The sequence below is a fragment of the Hibiscus syriacus genome, unplaced genomic scaffold (assembly GCF_006381635.1).
Source record: "Hibiscus syriacus cultivar Baekdansim isolate YM2019G1 unplaced genomic scaffold, ASM638163v2 tig00111276_pilon, whole genome shotgun sequence".
NCBI classification, from domain to species: domain Eukaryota; kingdom Viridiplantae; phylum Streptophyta; class Magnoliopsida; order Malvales; family Malvaceae; genus Hibiscus; species Hibiscus syriacus.
In genome coordinates, this window is record NW_024063043.1 from 1084370 (window position 1) to 1108235 (window position 23866).

Here is a 23866-nt window from a genome sequence, read left to right on the forward strand (position 1 = left end):
CAGCAATCATGAATCCGCACATGTATGGGTTGTTTTGGTTCTTGAACCTTGCAACCTTCGGGTTCACGGATCTCGTAACCGTCTTCCTCGTCTCCAGTTTTCATCTTTTCCTGCTCCTCGCCTTGCCGCTTTATATGATGGTCATCTGCTACTTATGCTCAATGACGATATTAGCGCCAACCCTCACTTGGGCATACTTAAACCTTTTCTTCTTACTTGTTTTCGGATTATTCCCCTTCTTGCTGTTATTGGCGTTGCTTATCATCAGCAAATCAATTCGGCGGACCATAGCGGAGATGAGGTATCGAACACGGATGCGGGAAGCTCTTGTAATGAACTTTCGAGGACCCTGGACGTTGATGTTTTGTTCGCAATACATACTTGATGGCATTTTTGGTATCTGGATGCTTCAACTTAGGTGTTCTGTTCTTATATATGGTGTGAATTGATCATGTACGCTTCCCACTGCTTTTCCTTTTTCATTTTGTATATTAGGCTTCTGCAATCTTCTACACCAATGTTCGTTAACTAACTTTTAATTCATGTACTAAAATCTTATGGATTGCATCTTAACCTGTTTTATCTACGACTTAGAGGCTGAAGTAATTACTTAGCCTTTCTTTTTCATTTAAAAAATATCAAATATAAAAATATAAATAACTAATTAATATCCTACTAGTTACGATAGAGATATATTTAATGCATAGTATTATATTTAGTGAAAGAAACTTTATTGAAATAGCTTTCCAAGTAGGAATGAAAATTCGGATAATCGTTTAGGTTTCAGTTGGATCCTGTCAGGTCGGGTAAAATCGGATACAGGTCAAGTCAGGTCAATTTGATGCTTCGACTAAAATTAAGTCAGATCTAGGTCAAATCAGATCATGTCATTTTCAGGTTGATATGACATAATATTCAGTTCAGGTCAGGTTACTTTCAGTTCAGATTGATGTTAGATCAGGTTTGGAGCAGTTAAAGACTAGGTTAATTCAGGTTCGGATGAACTTCAGGATGATCTCGTTTAGATCGAGTCACATCATTGGCAGATAAAATTCAGGTCGGATCTTTATCATATACTGATTAAGTTCAAATCAGGTCAACTTTTATTTTTGGATTAATTATTTTCGTCTTTCGCGAACGTTGAATTGCAATTTGTAATTGTATATGATTTAGAGTAAATTACAAAGAATATAAATAATCATAGATCAATTTTATGAAAAATATAAAATTAAGGACTAAATTGAATAAATATGAAATTAAAAATAAAAATTTAAATAAATTAAACAACACGCATTGATGAGGGACTAAATCAAAATAATTTTAAAATGTGAGGTTGAAATTAATATAGACAAGGACTAAATTATATCCATTTAAAAAGTTATGAGCTAATTACAAAAATATAAATAAAAAATAAGAATGAATCAAATTTATATGCAATTATAAATTTAACGACTAAATTGAATAAATATGAAAATGAACGAATTAAAATTTAAATAAAGTAAAAACACAAAAGAATGAAATCAAAATAATTTTAAAATGCGAAGAAAAATAGATTAAATTGCATTTATTTCAGAAAAAATTAAAACTATATATATATATATATAAACTATATAGTTTATATTTATAGTTTTATATCATGTTTATAAATTATGTAGTGTATATATGAACTATATATAAACTATATGGTGTATTAATATATATATATATATATAATTTATATTAATAAACTATATAATTCATTAGTATATATAAACTATATATTATATAGTTTATTAGTATAACTATATAGTATATAGTTCATTAATATATATAAACTATATAATATATATAAACTATATGATATATATAAATTATATATTAATATATTATATAGTTCATTAGTATATATAAACTATATGGTATATATAAACTATATATTAATATATTATGTATAAACTATATAATTTATTATAGTTTATATATAAAGTATATATGAACTATATATAAACTATACAACTATATTTATATTTGTATAATTAAATTATATAAATTATGTATAAATTATATAATTTATTAATATAAATTATATATAAACTATATAATATATATATATATATATATATGATTTAGGGTTAATTTATGTAATTATATGTAGTTTATATATATACATAAACTATATATACTATATAGTTTATATATAAAATATATTTAAAAATTATATATATATATATAAACTATAGTTTATATATAAATTATATACTATAGTTGATACATATAAACTATATAATATATATAGTTTACATTATTACTTATGAATTATATATATAAACTATAGTTTATATTTAGAGAAAATAACCTTAGTGACAAAAAATGCCTTATAATATACGATTTTAACCAACTTTTTTTGGATTTGCCAAAATGACCAACTAAATCGCAATGCGATCGATAATTCGCAACGCGATCTCCGGTATCGCAAATCAGTTTCCAGATTCGCAACGCAATTCTGACTATCACATTGCGATTTCCCAAATTCGCGTTGCGATTTTCCTAAATCGCAATGCGATTACGTAAATCGCAATGCGATTACGTAAATCGCAACGATATTCTGACTATCGCAATACTGAATTTCAAATTCGCAATCATCTTTAAAATCCCAATCACAACCGGCTTCACCTTTTGGGACTGTTAACTTAGGTGATTTTTAAATGCAAACGTTGTATTATGTGGATTTTATGTGTGAACTTTTAGCATTTTCAGTTAGGCATGTATTAGTAACTTGAGTTTGAAAATTGCTATGATATGTTCAGTTGTTATCGATTTTAGTTTCGCGTTACGATTTTGTCGTTGCGATTTTCATTTCGCGTTGCGATTTTCATTTCGCATTGCGATAGTCATTTTTGCCTTCAACATAATGCAGATATAAATCAACAAAATCAACCATTACATTTCAATCAATTAAACAAGCACAATAAGAATTATGTTCACATCAATTAAACAAATCAACTTTTACAAATCATCTTTTACAAATCAATTAAACAATCAAAAATAAGTAATAATTCTTATTTCCTCATCTACTATTAAATAAACTTTTGCAGCCATACATCATTTTCACGCAGCTCACTTATGAGATTAACCTGCAAAAACCAAACATTTGCTCAAACAACACTTTCTACACATCTAAAACCTACAAACATCAAATAATTAAATTCTAGGTACTTAACCAAACATTTTCAAACCAAAAGCCTATAAACTTACCAATTGTTTATGGACATTTTTATAACGCGGATGCAGGTAGGCAGCGTCTCGTATATATCGATCTAGCCATATAATGCCGAAACCACAAGCCTACTGCAGCTCTATCTCTATCGGTGGGAGGTAGATACTTTATACTTCTGTGATCAAACGCTCCAACGCCAAGCATACGAGAGGACCACAATCCCCTCTGGGTCCATTCGTTTATTGTGGTGCGGTCTCGTCTCTGCTAACTGTAATATTGAGCTTCTTTGGCTTCTTGTTTCCAGAACGAGTCTAATAATTTATCGCATCCAAGAATTTAGCCAAATGAGAGCTCCATCCCTTAATAATATCTCTTAAATCAGCCAATGATATGTAATTTATCATGTTGTCAAATACTATTGCCTTAAGGGATGGGAGCTGAAGCCAATGTTTACGTTCCAAAACAAGGATAAACACCTGCAATCATAAGTAATAATTCATTCATTTGCGCATTTATTTATGAATACCTTTAAACTCAATCTAAAATAAATACTAACCTTATCGACCTCCCACCATGCAGGATAAAGTTTAACTTGTCCATTGCCCAACGCAAATGATTCATCTCGTTGATTCTTCAAGTGAACGGCGTTAAAAGACGTCGGCATAATTGTATATCGTGTATTTCTTTTATTTTCCTTAAGTTTCCTAATTATTAGAAGATATGACACCCACGCATCGATATGCTGTTTTAAAAAAAAAGACATATATTAGTAACTTACATAAATTTTTAAAAAAATAATCAAATTGAAATATAAGAAAAATATAAGACTTACCTCTCCGTCGAAATAGCTATTGTATTCGACCCCTAATAATACGCCCCACCAAGACCGATCAAGCAACAAATAGATATCATCGTTGAGCTTGCATATGTCAGTGAAACACCCCTGGCTCCGCTCATGTAGATAAAAATCAACTGCGGTCTTAGCCCAAAGGGTGTTATCCAGAATTGTGTCAGGTAATTGTCTCCTCTTCACTTCAGATACCGGAATGGTACTGGCCGGTAACTCATACGAGAGCCAACTATCATCCATCATGTCCGGCACGTCAGAGGGTTTCTCAAGAATCCTACATATGACGCCATGTGAATCGGGCTCTTGAATAGTGGGAGGGACCTCTTCAACGATGACAGTGGCCTCTTGAACGGTGGGAGGGGACTCTCGAGGAATGATAGGGGCCTCTTCAACGATAGGAGTGGACTCTTGAGGGATGACAGGCGAGTTGGGCTTCTTCTTGCGGTGTCTTCGCACTATTGGGGTGTACGGAGACTTAATAGCACGTGCACGCCGTCTGATGCGTGAACTCTGTCGTGCAAGAAAAACCCGACGTAAAACATCCACCTTATCGGGCCGCTAAATAATTAAATACAAAAATCAGTAAATAAACAAACATGGTATTTAAACAGTGAAAACAAAGACAAATATGTTTCAAACTTGCATTGAATTTCACCCAAGTCATTATTCTATCATAGTTCACAAAATGCATCAGATAACAAAGACAAATATGTTTCAAACTTGCAACACTGTCAACTTAGTATTTGTCTTTGTCTATTGGTTGAAGTAATGCAATTCATTCAAGTTTCAATTTGCAGAAGAAGAATAGTTTCTGGAACTTAAAATCGCAACGTGAAAAATGACTATCGCAACGCGAAATGAAAATCGCAACGCGAAACGAAAATCGCAACGCGAAATGAAAATCTCAACGAGAGAATCGCAATGCGAAATGAAAATCGCAACGCGATTATAGTTTCGCGTTGCGATTTTTGGTTTCGCGTTGCGATTTTCATTTCGCGTTGCGATTTTTGTTTCGCGTTGCGATTTTCATTCTCTCGATGCGATTTTCATTTCAACCAAAAGACAAAACAGTGTTGCTAAAATATAGTTTCAAGAATAAACTATTTCTTCTTCTTCTGCAAATTGAAACTTGAATGGATTGCATTACTTCAACCAAAAGACAAAACAAAGACAAATACTAACTTCAGAGTATTAAAGAATACACCGTTTAGCAGAATTGGCAGCAAAACGAACAAATTTACTTTCAACCAAAAGACAAAACAAAGACAAATACTAACTTCACAGTGTTAAAGAATAGACAGTTTAGCAGAATTGGCAGCAACCGAACAAATTTACTTTCAACCAAAAGATAAAACAAAGACAAATACTAACTTCACAGTGTTAAAGAATACACAGTTTAGCAGAATTGGCAGCAACCAAATAAATTTACTTCAATCAAAAGACAACAAAAGACAAATACTAACTTCACAATGTTAATAAACAGTTTAGCACTATTGGCAGCGACTGAATAAATTTACTAAGCAATCTAAGTGAAATGGTTAATCTAAGTGAAATTACGAGTAAATTTATCATCAAGTTAAATATGGAAAATCTTAAACTTACCTCGTTTCGTAGAGTATGAACCTCATTCTGCAACGATACTACCATCTCACGTAGAACGACAACCTCACCACGTAAAGTAGACACCTCCACACGCCATGCACCATCGTTATCGCGTAGAGTACCGATCTCCTCACACAAGGCATTGACCTCATCACGTAACTCCCTTGACTCATCCCGTGAAGGTGGAGAACAGGGAGATAGAAGTCGTGGCATCTTTGTCAGTCGCCTATCATGAGGTGATGGTGGAGAAGAGGCTCGATGATGTGACGGGATAGGTGATGGCTCTCGTTGTAGAGGTGTATAGTCGGGTCGATCAGGTGATGGCTCTGGGTGAGGTGATGGCTCTCGAAGTGGAGGAAGTGGAGGCTGCTCATCATTCGTGCCATCAAGAAAACGCTGACTAGCTTGCCACCAATCAGTGGCAAGCTCAACCTCCGTGGGTGTCAGTCTCATTAATGGAGTGTTGGCCTCCTAAAAATATAAAAACTCAAACAAAGTTAAACGTCTACTATTAATAACTTGTTTATATATGATAGTATTTGTGTTAACTTACATTATTATGTCGCATATGGTTAAGTCTTCCCAATCCAAAGACATTCCTCTTCCAGGAAATAGCCCTAGGAATATCATTTGAAGTTTTTAATGTATATGTCCGCATGCTGGGGAAAGCCTCGAATATCCAAATCTACAAACAATATAATAACAAACATTAGTAATTGTTAAATAATTAATTATAATTTTGAAAACATTATATAGAAATTCTTACCTTAAAGGCCCAAACAAAGCATGACAAAGTGTATTTTGACCCATCGCCACGCAACTTTTGCGGTCATTAAAGGCAGACGACAACTTAGTCCAGGTAGCTTTCCATATACGAACCCCCACAGAAATAGATTCCATGCATTTAGGTCCTCTACCAATAATATTAGTTCTTGAGGAATAGGTTGTCTGGCCTCTCTGCCTAAAAAGCCGACATACAAAAGTACTAGAAGGCATACTCGGACAACATCGGCATCATTCATCCGAGTAAAACCATCTTTCTTATTAAACAATTTCTTCAGGTCGTCGACGTGTAAGTTCGGCTTCTTTATTGACTTATCAGGAAAAACCCTGGATAACCATGATGGGCGGGTGATATGACGAGTGTACCGGCCTACATCATCGTGTCCGAATCGTAGACCAGTGATTAAGCAGAACTCCTTCCGCCCAAAACAAGTATACGCCGGTGGAAAATGAAACCATATCTCTTCCTCACCACGTTGTATACTGTCGGGTAGATCGTTAGTCATGGTCTGAAGCCACAAATGGGTCAAATTAGCATCTCCACCCGGATGCTGTACTCTCAGCCATGGCCCGAAGCATGTTTCCTCAAACAATATTCTTTGTGCAGGTGAAAGCTTCGAAGCAATTGTAGTGGCTAGGCTAACTTTATTCCTTAATGTCAATGAAGCCGAAAAAAATTTCTACAAAAACAATAAACATTCCAAGTTAGATATACCAAAAACTACATTGTGAAGATATACAAAAAACAATAAACATAAATAGTAGTTTATTCTTGAAACTAAAATTTACAACACTGTTTTATCTTTTGGTTGAAATGAAAATCGCAACGAGAGAATGAAAATCGCAACGTGGATACGGCGTTAAAAGACGTCGGCATAATTGTATATCGTGTATTTCTTTTATTTTCCTTAAGTTTCCTAATTATTAGAAGATGTGACACCCACGCATCGATATGCTGTTTTATAAAAAAAGACATATATTAGTAACTTACATAAATTAAAAATAAAATCAAATTGAAATATAAGAAAAATATAAGACTTACCCCTCCATCGAAATAGTCATTATCTTCGACCCCTAATAATACGCCCCACCAAGACCGATCAAGCAACAAATAGATATCATCGTTGAGCTTGCATATGTCAGTGAAACACCCCTGGCTCCGCTCATGTAGATAAAAATCAACTGCGGTCTTAGCCCAAAGGGTGTTATCCAGAATTGTGTCTGGTAGTTGTCTCCTCTCCACTTCAGATACTTGAATGGTACTGGCCGGTAACTCATACGAGAGCCAACTATCATCCATCATGTCCGGCACGTCAGAGGGTTTCTCAAGAATCCTACATATGACGCCATGTGAATCGGGCTCTTGAATGGTGGGAGAGACCTCTTCAACGATGACAGTGGCCTCTTGAACGGTTGGAGGGGACTCTCAAGGAATGATAGGGGCCTCTTCAACGATAGGAGTGGACTCTTGAGGGATGACAGGCGAGTCGGGCTTCTTCTTGCGGTGTCTTCGCACTATTGGGGTGTACGGAGACTTAATAGCACGTGCACGCCGTCTGATGCGTGAACTCTGTCGTGCAAGAAAAACCCGACGTAAAGCATCCACCTTATCGGGCCACTAAATAATTAAATACAAAAATCAGTAAATAAACAAACATGGTATTTAAACAGTGAAAACAAAGACAAATATGTTTCAAACTTGCATTGAATTCACCCAAGTCATTATTCTATCATAGTTCACAAAATGCATCAGATAACAAAGACAAATATGTTTCAAACTTGCAACACTGTCAACTTAGTATTTTTCTTTGTCTATTGGTTGAAGTAATGCAATTCATTCAAGTTTCAATTTGCAGAAGAAGAATAGTTTCTGGAACTTAAAATCGCAACGTGAAAAATGACTATCGCAACGCAAAATGAAAATCGCAACGAGAGAATGAAAATCGCAACGCGAAACGAAAATCGCAACGCGAAATGAAAATCGCAACGAGAGAATCGCAATGCGAAATGAAAATCGCAACGCGATTATAGTTTCGCGTTTCGATTTTTGGTTTTTCGTTGCGATTTTGTCGTTGCGATTTTCATTTCGCGTTGCGATTCTCTCGTTGCGATTTTTATTCTCTCGTTGCGATTTTCATTTCAACCAAAAGACAAAACAGTGTTGCTAAAATATAGTTTCAAGAATAAACTATTTCTTCTTTTTCTGCAAATTGAAACTTGAATGGATTGCATTACTTCAACCAAAAGACAAAATTTCAACCAAAAGACAACAAAAGACAAATACTAACTTCACAGTGTTAATAAACAGTTTTAGCAGTATTGCAGCAACCGAATAAATTTACTAAGCAATCTAAGTGAATGGTTTAATCTAAGTGAAATTACGAGTAATTTATCATCAAGTTAAATATGGAAAATCTTAAACTTAACTCGTTGCGTAGAGTATGAACCTCATTCTGCAACGATACTACCATATCACGTACAGCGGCAACCTCACCACGTAAAGTAGACACCTCCACACGCCATACACCATCGTTATCGCGTAGAGTACCGATCTCCTCACGCAAGGCATTGACCTCATCACGTAACTCCCTTGACTCATCCCGTGGAGGTGGAGAACAGGGAGATAGAAGTCGTGGCATCTTTTCCGGTCGCCTATCATGAGGTGATGGTGGAGAAGAGGCTCGATGATATGACGGGATAGGTTATGACTCTCGTTGTAAAGGTGTATAGTCGGGTCGATCAGGTGATGCTCTGGGTGAGGTGATGGCTCTCGAAGTGGAGGGAAGTGAAGGCTCATCATTCGTACCATCAAGAAACGTGACTAGCTGCCACCAATCAGTGGCAAGCTCAGCCTCTGTGGATGCCAGTCTCAATAAAGGAGTGTTGGCCTCCTAAAAATATAAAAACTCAAACAAAGTTAAACGTCTACTATTAATAACTTGTTTATATATGATAGTATTTGTGTTAACTTACATTATTATTGTCGCATATGGTATTAAGTCTTCCCATCCAACAGACGTTTTCCTCTTCCAGAAATAGCCCTAGGATATCATTTGAAGTTTTTAATACATGTCTGCATGCTGGGGAAGCCTCGAATCCAAATCTACAAACAATATAATAACAAACTATTTGTGTTAACTTACATTATTTATTGTCGCATATGGTATTAAGTCTTCCCAATCCAACAGACGTTTCCTCTTCCAAGAAATAGCCCTAGGAATATCATTTGAAGTTTTTAATATATGTCTGCATGCTGGGGAAAGCCTCGAATATCCAAATCTACAAACAATATAATAACAAACATTAGTAATTGTTAAATAATTAATTATAATTTTGAAACATTATATAGAAATTTTTACCTTAAAGGCCCAAACAAAGCCTGACAAAGTGTATTTTGACCCATCGCCATGCAAACTTTTGCGGTCATTAAAGGCAGACGACAACTTAGTCCATGTAGCTTTCCATATATACGAACCCCACGGAAACAGATTCCATGCATTTAGGTCCTCTCTAATATTAGCTCATGAGGAATAGGTGTGGCCTCTCTGCCTAAAAAGCCGGCATACAAAGTACTAGAAGGCATACTCGGACAACATCGACGTCATTCATCCGAGTAAAACCATCTTTCTTATTAAACAATTTCTTCAGGTGTCGACGTGTAAGTTCGGTTCTTATTAAACTCATCAGGAAAAACCCTGGATAACCATGATGGGCGGGTGATATGACGAGTGTACCGGCCTACATCATCGTGTCCGAATCGTAGACTAGTGATTAAGCAGAACTCCTTCCGCCCAAAACAAGTATATGCCGGTGGAAAATGAAACCATATCTATTCCTCACCACGTTGTATACTGTCGGGTAGATCGCTAGTCATGGTCTGAAGCCACAAATAGGTCAAATTAGCATCTCCACCTGGATGCTGTACTCTCAGCCATGGCCCGAAACAGGTTTCCTCAAATAATTTTCTTTGTGCAGGTGAAAGCTTCGAAGCAATTGTAGTGGCTAGGCTAACTTTATTCCTTAATGTCAATAAAGCCGAAAAAAATTTCTACAAAAACAATAAACATACCAAGTTAGATATACCAAAAACTACACTGTGAAGATATACCAAAAACAATAAACATAAATAGTAGTTTATTCTTGAAACTAAAATTTGCAACACTGTTTTATCTTTTGGTTGAAATGAAAATCGCAACGAGAGAATGAAAATCGCAACGCGAAATGAAAATCGCAACCAGAGAATCGCAACGCGAAATGAAAATCGCAATGCGATTTTGGTTTCGCGTTGCGATTATATCGTTGCGATTTTCATTTCGCGTTGCGGTTCTCTCGTTGCGATAGTCATTTTCGTGTTGCGATTTTCATTTTCATGTTGCGATATTAAGTTTAGAAACTATTCTTCTTCTGCATTACTTCAACCAAAAGACAAAACAAAGACAAATACTAACTTCATAGGGTTAAAGACTAAACAGTTTAGCAGTATTGACAGCAATCAAATGAATTTAATAAGAAATCTAAGTGAAATGGTTAATCTATTATTGAAATTACCAGTAAATTTATCATCAATTTCAATATGAAAAACCTAAAATAATGCAAAATTTTCAAAATAAAAATAATTAAAAAACTAACCTCGAGGTTGATTTTCCATTTTTGAATGATTGTGAGGGATTTCTGACCGTAAATGGTTGTGAGGGATTTCGTCGGAGATGGGGACGGAAATCTTCAGAGATGGGGATGGATTTTGCCGTAGAGAGTGAGAGATGGAGATGGGACTGAGTTGTGATTTTAGGTTTTAGGTTATGAGTTGTGATTACGGGATATACTGTGGACGGTTCAGTTTCCGATATATTAATATATTCGTGTTTGGAATTTGAAAAAAAAATACGCGTTAATACGAATGGCGCTATGTAAATCGCATTGCGATAGTCAGATTCGCATTGCGATTTTCCTAATTCGCATTGCGATTTACGTAATCGCATTGCGATTTACGTAATCGCATTGCGATTTACGTAATCGCGTTGCGAATTATCGATCGCATTGCGATTTAGTTGGTCATTTTGGCAAATCCAAAAAAAGTTGGTTAAAATCGTATATTATAAGGCATTTTTGGTCACTGAGATTATTTTCTCAAGCAAAAATTTCAAAATAAAACTAATTAAAAAAACTAACCCTCGGAGGTTGATTTTCCATTTCTGAATGATTGTGAGGGATTTCTGACCGTAAATGGTTGTGAGGGATTTCACCGGAGATGGGGACAGAAATCTTCGGAGATGGGGACGGATTTTACCGTAGAGAGTGAGAGATGGGAATGAGTTGTGATTTTAGGTTTTAGGTTATGAGTTGCGATTACGGGATATACTGTGGACGGTTCAGTTTCCGATATATTAATATATTCGTGTTTGGAATTTGAAAAAAATACACGTTAATACGAATGGCGCTATGTAAATCGCATTGCGATAGTCAGATTCGCATTGCGATTTACATAATCGCATTGTAATTTACGCAATCGCATTACGATTTTCCTAATTCGCATTGCGATTTACCTAATCACATTGCGATTTACGTAATCGCATTGCAATTTTCCTAATTCGCATTGCGATTTACGTAATCGCATTGCGATTTATGAAAATTGCAACGCGAATTTGGGAAATCGCAATGCGATAGTCAGAATCGCGTTGCGAATCTGGAAACTGATTTGCGATACCGGAGATCGCATTGCGAATTATCGATCTCATTGCGATTTAGTTGGTCATTTTGGCAAATCCAAAAAAAGTTGGTTAAAATCGTATATTATAAGGCATTTTTGGTCACTGAGGTTATTTTCTCTTATATTTATATACTATATACTATAGTTGATATTTATATACTATATATTATATATATAAACTATATAAACTATATATATAATATAGTTTACATATGAACTATATATATATATATATATAAACTATATACTACAGTTGATATTTATACTATATAATATAGTTGATATTTATATACTATATTATATAGTTTATACTTATATAATTTATATTATATAAATTCAAAGTATATAGTATATGTATGAATACTATATAGTTAAATACATTAATTAATAAACTATTTATATAGTATATACTACATATATAAACTATATAGTTTACATATGAACTATATATAATCTATAAAAACTATATACTATATTTCAGCTCTAATTTTTTTGCATGCTCGAAACATGATCGACGACGGAGGCGGAACAACAACAGTGCGATGGTGACATGATGGCAACTCGACGAGGAAAATGACCGGACCGACACGTGGGTCAACGACACGCCAACAAGATCTCCGACCGGTTGGGACACACCGGTGGGGAGTGCACCTCCTTTGGATGATGAAATCTTAGCCATTGGATCCAATATTGATCCAATAGTTAAGATTAATTCTTGTTTTTTTCACTTGGATGCATGATGTGACTTAATGGGAGGCATTGGATCTAGCTTCTCATCCAAGAGTTCACATGAATTTGTGTTTCTTTCACATGGATTGAAGCAATAATGACCCTTGGATGAAGGCTAATCAAGGATGGATATTAGTTTGTGTATTTTCAAAAGGATTGGTGATGTTATCACATTAAAAACCACACCACCATAAATGTTTCATCTTTGACTTTTCAAAGCAACCAAATTCCTCTCAAAAGCACCCAAAACTGACGGCCAAGGATGAAGCAATTTAGGATGAAGCAATTTAGGATTTTTTTCATTTCATTATATATTTACAACGTGTGCTATTTATTTGGGCCCTTGAAAAAATGGCAAAATCAACGAGATAATGTTGTTGGAAAAAAACATTCACGAGATAATGCGTTCCAACAATTAATTACTGAGATAAGGTGAAATCTACAGTTCGAACGTAAGTCGCCAGGCGCTCCGGGCGACCAAGGAGGTCGCCAGGCGCTCCGGGCGACCAAGGAGGTCGCCATGCCGTCCCTGCGAACTGTGGTGAGCTGCTGCACTTTGCATGCTTAAAGGTCGCCATGCACGCCCTGCTGAAATGGAGGTCGCCATGTTTCAGATAAAAGCCTAATTACCGATATAGGTAATCATTGTTACTTAGGGAAATTTAGATAATCTCCATGCGTGAAGGTCGCCACGCACGACCTGCTGAAATAGAGGTCGCCATGTATGCCGGCATGTGATCCCGACGACCAAACCTCCCCCTTCTCCCCTCATGCTTGCCTGCTCCCCGCTGCTCCCATGTAGCTTTAATAGTTGTATTATTGCAGCATCATTTTAGCTGCTTCATTCAACTTCATTTTCATTATTGCAGATGTTGGAGGCCAGTGATTTCAACAATTATTGCCCAATTAATTGAAATAACCAAGGCTTAATTTTTATATATAGGATATGATATGGGGTTAACGAAGCATAAAAGAAAGAAAGGGAGAAGAGTGCGGAGAGAAAAGAAAGGAATAAGAAGAAGAAAGGGAGGCAAACATCGTGAGGTAATTTTTATTTTATTTAAATTAGTTTATTTTTTTTAAATTGTTAGTTTGTTAGTTTAGGGTAAAAGCCTAAGTAACGATATAGGTAATGGTTCGGATAAAAGCCTAATTACTGACTTCCAGTTTCATAATGCACAAATTCGTAGCGAGATAGTCAACATGAGTAAGTTTTATTTTCAATATTTGTGATTTTTTATGTGGTTTTTTTAATTGTGGTCTAATGCAATATATTATGAAACAAGATACGAACTACGCCGACCAAATTTTTATAAGAGATTGGAGAATTTGAAGGTATTTTACGATGATCAACGTGTTTGGAAGTGGGCTTCAAAAATACCGTAGGAAAAATGGTCGCAAGCATACGATGAAGGTCGGCGATACGAACATATAACCACAAACCTTGTTGAGGCCATTAATTTAGTACTAAAAGATACATGTCATCTTCCAATAGCGAGTGTGGTGAAAGAGACGTACTTTAGGTTGGCTAAGGTTTGGTCCGATAAAGGCAAGCAAATTGAGAGTCTCATAAATAGAGGTCAAACTTGGGCTCCTACAGTGGTGGAAGCAATGGAAGAAAATGAGCGATTGGCAACATCAATGGTAGTTCATAATTTCGACCGAGTTGGTCATATTTTTGTTGTGTCGTGCATACGCCGTAACGTCGGAGGAGAAGACCAAACATTTAGAGTTGATTTACGACACAAATGGTGTGATTGTGGTCGTTTTCAGGCACGGAAATATCCATGTGCTCTTGCAGTCGCTGCATGTATGTATGCTGGTGTTAGCGCATATACTTATGTTGATGAATGCTTTCACCTACATAAGATATTAAATGTCTACAACTATTTTTGTAATAATGAACCTATTTTTGCAAGGAAATTTATGTAATTTCTGTTCTTAAATTATTAGATCTTCGTATTGAAGTTGAATTTATGTAATTTTTGTTCTTAAATTATTAGATCTTCACATGTGTGGACTAGTTGAAATCTTCCTCTGATTATTCTCACACAAATGTTACATACAAAAATCCAGCCTGTTGCAAGTTTTCTTTTATCAATTGGTGTGGTTTGGGCATATTATGTAGCCGATGACGAAGGACTCGTTGCTCGTCCTCCTGCAATTAAATAATTCAAAAAATTTATCATAATCATAAATTAATATTCAAATATTTAATAATAATAATTCATTAAGCAAATATTTTATTTTACTAAATAAGAATAACACCATTATTCCCAAATGAGTTGAAATATGTTTATTGTCAAGTCTCAACAGTGGAATTTGGTCAGCCATTCGAATGAATCTGTAAAAAAAATTAAACAACAATATTTATAAAATCATTTAATATAATCTGATATAAACTAACTAACAAAAAAATTTAATATAATAACTTATAATATAATAAAATAATAAACTAAAAAACTAAACTTTTTAAAATATAACTTAAATGCGCCCTTAATCAACTAATAAACTATTCTTTTATATAACTTAAACTAATAAACTATTTTTTAATTATAATATAACTTAAACTACTAATAAACTAATTAACTAAATTTTTTTATATAATATAAATTCAACAAACAAATATAACTTAACTATTTAACTAACTACAAACTAATTAAATATATTTTTTATATAACTAACGACTAACAAACAAATTAATTAATTATTTTTTTAATATATAACTATCAAATTCGAAAGACGATTACCTAAATTTCCCTAAGTGACAATGATTACCTATATCTGTAATTAGGCTTTTACCCAAAACCCTAAACTAACAAACTAATAATTTAAAATAATAAACTAATTTAAATAAAATAAAAAATTACCTCACGATGTTTGCCTCCCTTTCTTCTTATTCTTCCTTTCCTTTCTCTCTGCACTCTTCTCCCTTTCTTTCTTTTATGCTTCGTTAACCCCATATCATATCATATATATAAAAATTAAGCCCCGGCTGCTTCAATTAATTGGGCAATAATTGTTGAAATCACAGGCCTCCAACATCTACAATAATGCAGTAATAATTGTTGCATGAAGCAGCAAAAATGATGTTGGAATAATGCAGTTATTAAAGCTGTATGGGAGCAGCGGCTTGCAGCGGGGAGCAGGCGAGCATGAGGGGAGCAGGTGACAGGTTTGGTCGCTGGGATCACATGGCGACCTCCATTTTCAGTAGGGCGTGCATGGCGACCTTTACGCATGGCGATTACCTAAATTTCCCTAAGTAACAATGATTACCTATGTCGGTAATTAGGCTTTATCTGAAACATGGCGACCTCCATTTCAGTAGGGCGTGCATGGTGACCTTCAAGTATGCAAAGTGCAGCATCTCACCACAGCTCGCAGGGACAACATGGCGTCCTCTTTGGTCACCCGGAGCTCCTGGCGATATACGTTCGAACTATAGATTTCACCCTATCTCAGTAATTAATTGTTGGAACACATTATCTCGTGAATTTATTTCCCGACAACATTATCTTGTTGATTTTGCCTTTAAAAAACTATGTAAATGGACTATTATATAATGAAATGAACTATTATTTTAGATTTTTATTATTTAAATTGAGCTATATTAATATGGACTATTTAATCTAACATACAAACTATATAGTATATACTAAATATATAATATAAACTATGTAATATCTAATTATTTAATATCTAATATAATATGCAATTATTTGATATGAAACTATATGATATAAAATGCAACTATTATTTAATATGTACTATATAACATGCTAATAATTATTTAATATGCAATCACCTAGCAAAAATTATACACTATATGATATATCTAATATGCCAACTATATACTATATACATACTATATATTATACACATGCCCACACATTTATTATATTACTATATTATAATATGAAAACCGCCACGTGTCGTCACCCGGATAAAATGTGTGATGACAGATACAAAAGCTCGATGAAGAAATTTCTGGTAGTAAAGTTAGACTTTTAGCCTTATAAAACTTTTGTTATAAGATATGAGAGCTTAAAAAAACACTTTGTTTTTGTTCATTTTATTGTGATTTTATTATATCCAACTGTAATAAATCAAATATTATTCAAATTTTAGATCAAATGTTATTTACATTATCAATATCAATTAAATTCATCTTTTTATATTATGTTTTATATATGTTATAATTGTTAGATAATTTTTTTTACATAAATTAAACTATATAATTTACATTTAAAATAATTTTATTAACCATGTTCAATGCCAATAAATTATTCTAACTTTTAATCATTATAATTAATTTAATTAATAATGTTCAGTACATAAATTACTTGATAAAATAAAATTAATGATTATATTGAAGATTTATAACATAAGAATCATAATTAATATAATAAATCTATTTATTAATTTAATTATCATAATTAATATTTTATTATAAAATTTAAAATTTAATTATATTAATTAGTATGATTTATTATAAACTCAAAATCTCACAATTTTATTAAAATCTTATAATCTCATCATTGATATTATATAAGTTAGGTAAATATTAGATTAGGTCAATAACAAGTCGGATAATTTACAGGTCAGGTTCATAACATGTCGGGTTGAAAATAGGTCGGGTAATACCAGTTATTTGCCATGTCAATCTTGGGTTCGGGTTCATATCAGTCGGATGCAGGTTAGGTTCGGGTATCATATTTTTGGTTCAATTCAGGTTCAGGTCGTTCTCAGGTCATGTGCAGGTCGGGTTCAGATATACAATTTTCAGATCCAACTCGGGTTCAAGTCAACACCGATTCCGACTCGAGTCGGTTTTGAATCGCCACAATGTAGGTCAAAAATAATTTTGACTCGAGTCTCTTTCAGTCAATTTTATAGGTCGGGTCAACTCTTTACACCCTATTTCCAAGTAGCAAATAATCTACCTGCATTATTTCATTTCATACACTACCCACCTTAATTGTTTAAAACATCTTCTCTTTCTATTTCCTCACAATTAGGGTAGTAAATAAGAGTTGAATATGATTGAGTTTGAAGTAAAAAAAATGAAAATTGAGTTTGATTCAACTTAAACACTCACTAACTTAAAAATATTAATTTCCGTTCAAATTCAAAATAAAAAATTAAAATTGATAATTTATGTATTAAACACGTTAAGTTTTTAAAGACGATACTAAAATAAAATGAATACTAAACGTTAGATATGATTTTTAAAAAAAATTAAAAACTTAGATACTAAAATAAATTAAAACTAGTAGTTTAAGTATTTAATACATAGTTTATCCAAAATTTAATTAAATCTTTAACAATCTTTTCAATCTTTTCAAGTCTTTCAGTCATAATATGTAATTCTATAGGGTATCCATGGAGATAGAGTTTCAGTTCCACCTTCTTGTAAGGCTTTTTCGGAATACTAGAGATGAACTTGGAAACAAGTTAAATTTAGAAAAGAACCTAAATTATACGACAATGCTTGCTTGCTGAAGACATCACCTTTATAAAGTTTGTTTTTTTATATTAGAGTATCTTTTATGATTATATCCTCTTATGCGCTTCACACTAAGTTGGAGTGTTTTCTATAGTTAAACTTGATTATAAGTTAAAGGAAAGATGAAAATGTAAGTAATAAAAAATACAAAGATTTTATTAAAATTTTATTTGCAAAAGGCTTTTTATAATTATAAAAATAAATTATGAATTTTCATTATTCTAAAAATGTTTTTTTTTTATTTTTAGAATTATTGTTTAAAAATATTAAAATTTTAGCACCTAAAACATTATTTTAAAATAGTTTAATGACTATTTATGAACTTGATTTGGTGCCAAGTTGGACTTCATTTATTGAGCGTAATTTGCAATATTATTTTTAAAATTATTTATGAACTTGATTTGATTTGGTTACAATTTACTCAATTTGGATTTTTTTATCTATTTATTTTTCAATTCTAATGGAAGATCACTTATTATTATTTTTTTGTTGATTCTCTGTTTATGGCCACAATGAGTTTGAGCTATTCTTCATAGTGGAGGTATGTGAATTCTTCTTCCTTACGTTATTTACACCGTGGGTTGTGCCTTATAGTTTTAAGGTTTTGCATGGAAATTATGGTAAAAAGTTTGCAAATTTTATTGATCAGACAACTAATTTGCTTTATTTGGAGGTTGATGTTAAGTGATTTTTGTTAAATTTATGTTGTTTTCTGTGTTAGAAGTTCATGACATGGAGAATCCTTGCAACAGAAACTGGAGTTACTGCCCGACATCGAGCGAGCTTTTGTTCATTTGGATTACGAGTTCAGTCACAAACCTGAACATGAACAGGCACATGCTCTGTAGGTGGCCACTGATTAAAAGAAAAAGAAACAGATCCGTTGAACTAGAAACCGATGGTTTGTCCTGTCTGACCAGTGTGTTAGAACCTGTTATTATTGACACAGATAGAAAATTGGGTAGGAACTATAATGGATGTTTCTACCAACAAATTCTACAGCATATGAATGGTCCTCAATCTTTTATCTAACACAGTGAAGTAATTATAGTGATGGAATCAGAATTTTAATTAAAGTGGACAAAATATAATTAACAATAGAAATTGAGAGAAATAAAATCAGACAAAAGTTAGGAGATATATATAATTCTGTAATATATAGATATATATAATAGTCAGTTGTTAAGGGATAACCTTAGTCCTTGAGTAATTAGATATGTTGGTGAATCAAGTGAAGGTGAATTTGATCATAAAATGAAAATTTTATCTAAATCAAACGAATCTCGAACGAGTTTACTGGACTGGCTTAGAGTCATGTTGGTCTGATTTGGGGATATGTACAGCTCTAAAGTGTGACCATGCCAATGGGAATAGAATATAGAAATAGAGATTGAAAAGCCTGTCAAGAGTGGGATTGAGAAGAATCTGTGCTGGTTCTATGCAATTTTAAATATCTTTTTATTAAATGCTCGCGAATCAGATAATTATGAATTTAATAATTAAACAAAATCTGAAGATTGAAGAAAAGAAGAATATACCACATGATATTAACGAGTAAAAGGACTGTTCTTCAAAATTTTAAGTTGAACGTCTACGAACCTGTGTGCACCTACTTATTGTAAACCCCCTCTTTGATCTCCGCACCCATTCCCTGATAGGAGAACCCTAATATTCTTGTTCACTCCAAGTCGATGAATTATATGATTAGGGCGAATAAGTCTTTATGTATAATATTTATTAAACTCATTTATATAAAAAAAAATATCCTAAATGAGGGCTTAACACCAGTCCAACAAACAGGATCCTTGGTAGATCAACCCCCGGTGAAATTGGGACAAGTATCAATCTCCATTTCGGAAGGGTGTTGGTGGTGGAAAGACATTTACCAAAAAGGCAAAAGAATATATAATTATTGCATACATTCATCATAACATTTGTATTCCCACTTGTAATATATATTTAGTGAAAAGCAGAGGGAACAAGTGCAAATAGAAAGATGAGCAGTTCATTCAAGATGGATGAAGAAGAATCAAAAGATGATAAAGTTCCTTCCAAATCTCATACTTCAAATCCTCTCTTGAACCATACCAATCCACCAACTTCTCCAAGAAAGAAACAAGCAGAGCCGCCACTTTCAGCTCGGAAAGTGGAGCAACTAGAAAAAGCTAAACAAGCCACCAGTGGAGTGATTCCTTCAAAACATGATCAACAGCAAAGTCCGATGGAGGACCCTCCTTCAAAAGATCGAAAGAACCAGAACCAGAGCCAACCGCCGCCTCCAGTTCGGACCCTGGAGCAACCAGTAAAAGATAAACCGCCCTTCGACGGAGTAATTCCTTCAAAACATGATCATGAACGTAAACAGCACCGTTCGATGGAGGACCCTCCTTCAAAAGATATCCAGAACAAGAAAGAGACGCCGCCTCCAGCTCGGAATGCGGAGCAACCAGAAAAAGATAGATTACCTCCTTCAAAACACGATCATCAACCTAAGCAGCACCGTCAGTTGGAGGAGCCTCCTTCAAAAGATAGAAAGAACCAGAACCAAAACCAGCCACCCCCGCCTCCAGCTCGGACCGTGGAGCAACAGCAAAAAGATGGACAAACTCCTTCAAAACACGATCATCAACGTAACCAGCTCCGTTCAATTGAGGACCCTCCTTCAAAAGATCGACAGAACCAGAACCAGCTGCCGCCTCCAGCTCGGAACGTGGAACAGACAGAAAAAGATAGGCAACCTCTTTCAAAACACGATCATCAACCTAAACAGCACCGTCCGGTGGAGAAAAACCAGCCACTCCCATCTTCAGCTCGGATCGTGAAGCAACCAAAAAACGATAGACAGCCCTTCAATGGAGTAACTCCTCCAATGGAGGATCTTCCTTCGAAAGAACTGAAGGAGCAGAACAAGCCGCCGTCGCCGCCGCAGCAGCCTCCTGCAGACTTCCTTATACAATCGGACGAACCGCCGGTGCTTCCGCCGGCTCCTCCTCCTGATCCGCCTGAGACTGATAAAGGTTTCTGTTCCAAGTGGTGCTGCTGCTGTCGCGGCATCTTCTAAAACACACAACCTCATTATTCAATCATCATTATTGTGTTTGAATGTATTGTTTTATTATTTATCAATTCTATTATTCGTAATTTCTTCTTCTTTGTAACATGGCGTCTTTTAATGCATTGTTTTTATTCAATGAATAGAGAAGAAAACTTTCATTAATAATTTCGGTGCTCAGTTTATTTTTAGTATTTCTGATTAGCAGACAACGAAAATATAAATCCAAAATTTATCTTATACAGAATTAACCTCCTACATTAATAAAATCCAATTATGTTAAAAAAATATAAAATCTAGACGGAAAGTTTAGTTCATGCATATAATTAGTATTTAAAATGATTTCGTCTATGATCAAATAATTCAAGTACAAATTTCTTTATTACGGAATCTCTTAAAAAATAACAATAATTTCTTTACTACATAAGTCATTTAATTCGTACAATGGTAATATAAGTTTAATACGTTGTATTTGTATTTTACGAAACTTAAACTTTATGTAACATCATTATTAGAATAAACTCCGAGTTGCAAGCTAAGGGGAGGAATATTGGAACACCCTGCACAAAGCAAGGCTTCAACTTTTAATTTAATTAAACAGTCATTAATTTGGATAAATAATCAGCTACTATTATATTGCATACGAAGAATCATTAAAGTTTGATCAATGAGGAAATCCCAAATTTGATGGATCTATGTAGGGCTAATTTTTTTTTTTATAAATTTATTTTGAAATGGTTGTAGGAATAATGCTATTATCATTTAACATTTTTTTAAATTAATATTATTTTTTACTCATCGGCTTCTTTAAGGTGATTAACTAAAATCCGAAGTAGTTTCAGTTTTGTGAGTTGGATGAGTAAGCTACAAGATTCACTAAAAAAATAAAATAAAATTTTTTTTTAAAATAATGTATAAAATATGCATGAATTATCATATAAACTAAAACTAAAATTAAAATGAAAATAATAAATATAGTTTATATAAAAAATTAATCATATATATATATATATATATATATATCCAACAGTATCACTAAAATTCCAACAAAATTCCAACTTACTTAAAGGGAACTATATGCTGAATTCATGTTATAGTATGATGCGTTCTTTCCAAGCTGAGAATCGTCTGCTAATTTCGGCTTTTAATATAATATATATTATATAAGTGCGAGTAAATGAAAGAGACTCGAGAGTCACCACTGACATGAACTTTTCATCACAAAAAAATCTATTTAATTTTTATTTAAGTCACACTTAATAATTCATAATTAAAGATATTAAATATTAATTGAATTGGAATAAAGTAAATTAAGCTTTATACAGTTAGACGAAAGGAATCTCAGTTCACCTTTAATTTATTAAATTTGATTTCGTTGATATTAAAACCAAATCAATTATGGAACTTATGAGAAACAGTGGAGACCAGAGCGTCCAGTTCCTGGTGAAAGAGATGAACGATTCTACTCAAAGGTCCCCTTTCCGTAATAATGCTTATAATCCACCTTCGGCGAAATCCCTCGGTGGAAGCGGCGGCGGGGATCCTCCGCAAGGCGGCAATAGCTGCCACCGCAATCACTACCACCACCAGAAAATATCTCCTGTGACGGTTCTTCCCGAAGAAGATAATCGTGGTGACAATCAAAGCAGTCATAAAAACTCCAGCCGCCACCACAACCAACAACAGAAACAAGCATCTCCTTTGGTAGTTCTTCCAGAAAACGACAATCCTGACAATCAAAACAGTCATAAAAATTCCTACCATCACCATCACCAGCAGCAGCAGCAGTCGCAATAGCAACTATCTCCGGTGACGGTTCCTCCAAGAAACAATAATACTAACAATCAAAGCAGCCATAAAAACTCCAGCCGCCACCACCACCACCACCAACAACAGAAACAAGCATCTCCTCCGGTGGTTCTTCCAGAAAACGACAATCCTGACGATCAAAACAGTCATAAAAACTCCAACCAGCAGCAACATGAAAGCAGTCCATCGGGGCAGGATACTCCTTCAATCCAAGAGAAGTCAGTCGTTGAAGACGATCATTTGAATCCTCCGAAGAACACACACACCCCATCTGATCCGCCGGTTAACAGCAATCATGAGCCCAAAGCTCATGACCAGAAGACGAACATTGTCCATAATAATGTGGTAGTCATCAATCCACAACCTCAGAAAAGACTTCCAAAGCCTCCAGGTTACCCAAATAAGTCTGAACCTCCCAAGCCTCCTCCTAAGAAAGGAAAATTCCAACGATGCCTAGAGATAACATTCCCCTGTTGTTTTTAAAAGAAATCGCATCCCAGATGGTCGGTTCTTGCTCTCTTCTGTGTCGAAAAATAATCTAGTTTTTTTTCTTCTTTAAAATAACATTTATGCAATGTCTTTAATTAATTAAACTGTTTTCCTGTTGTACTTAAAAACATATTTGCTTC

The 23866-nt window shown here is 34.1% G+C and overlaps 1 protein-coding gene and 1 long non-coding RNA gene across 2 annotated transcripts; one reads left to right on the forward strand and one right to left on the reverse strand.

Moving 5' to 3' along the window:
* Positions 1 to 351: 351 nt before the first annotated feature.
* Positions 352 to 18858, reverse strand: LOC120157824. Its single transcript, XR_005519172.1, has 3 exons — positions 18849 to 18858; positions 10275 to 10282; positions 352 to 428 (listed from the first exon to the last, which is right to left on the reverse strand). It is a non-coding gene; the product is annotated as an uncharacterized LOC120157824 (long non-coding RNA).
* Positions 18859 to 20372: 1514 nt separating this feature from the next.
* LOC120157753 (pollen-specific leucine-rich repeat extensin-like protein 1) lies at positions 20373 to 21437 on the forward strand. Its single transcript, XM_039168789.1, has one exon. The coding sequence runs from the start codon at positions 20373 to 20375 to the stop codon at positions 21435 to 21437; it is 1065 nt and encodes a 354-aa protein (XP_039024720.1).
* Positions 21438 to 23866: the final 2429 nt, after the last annotated feature.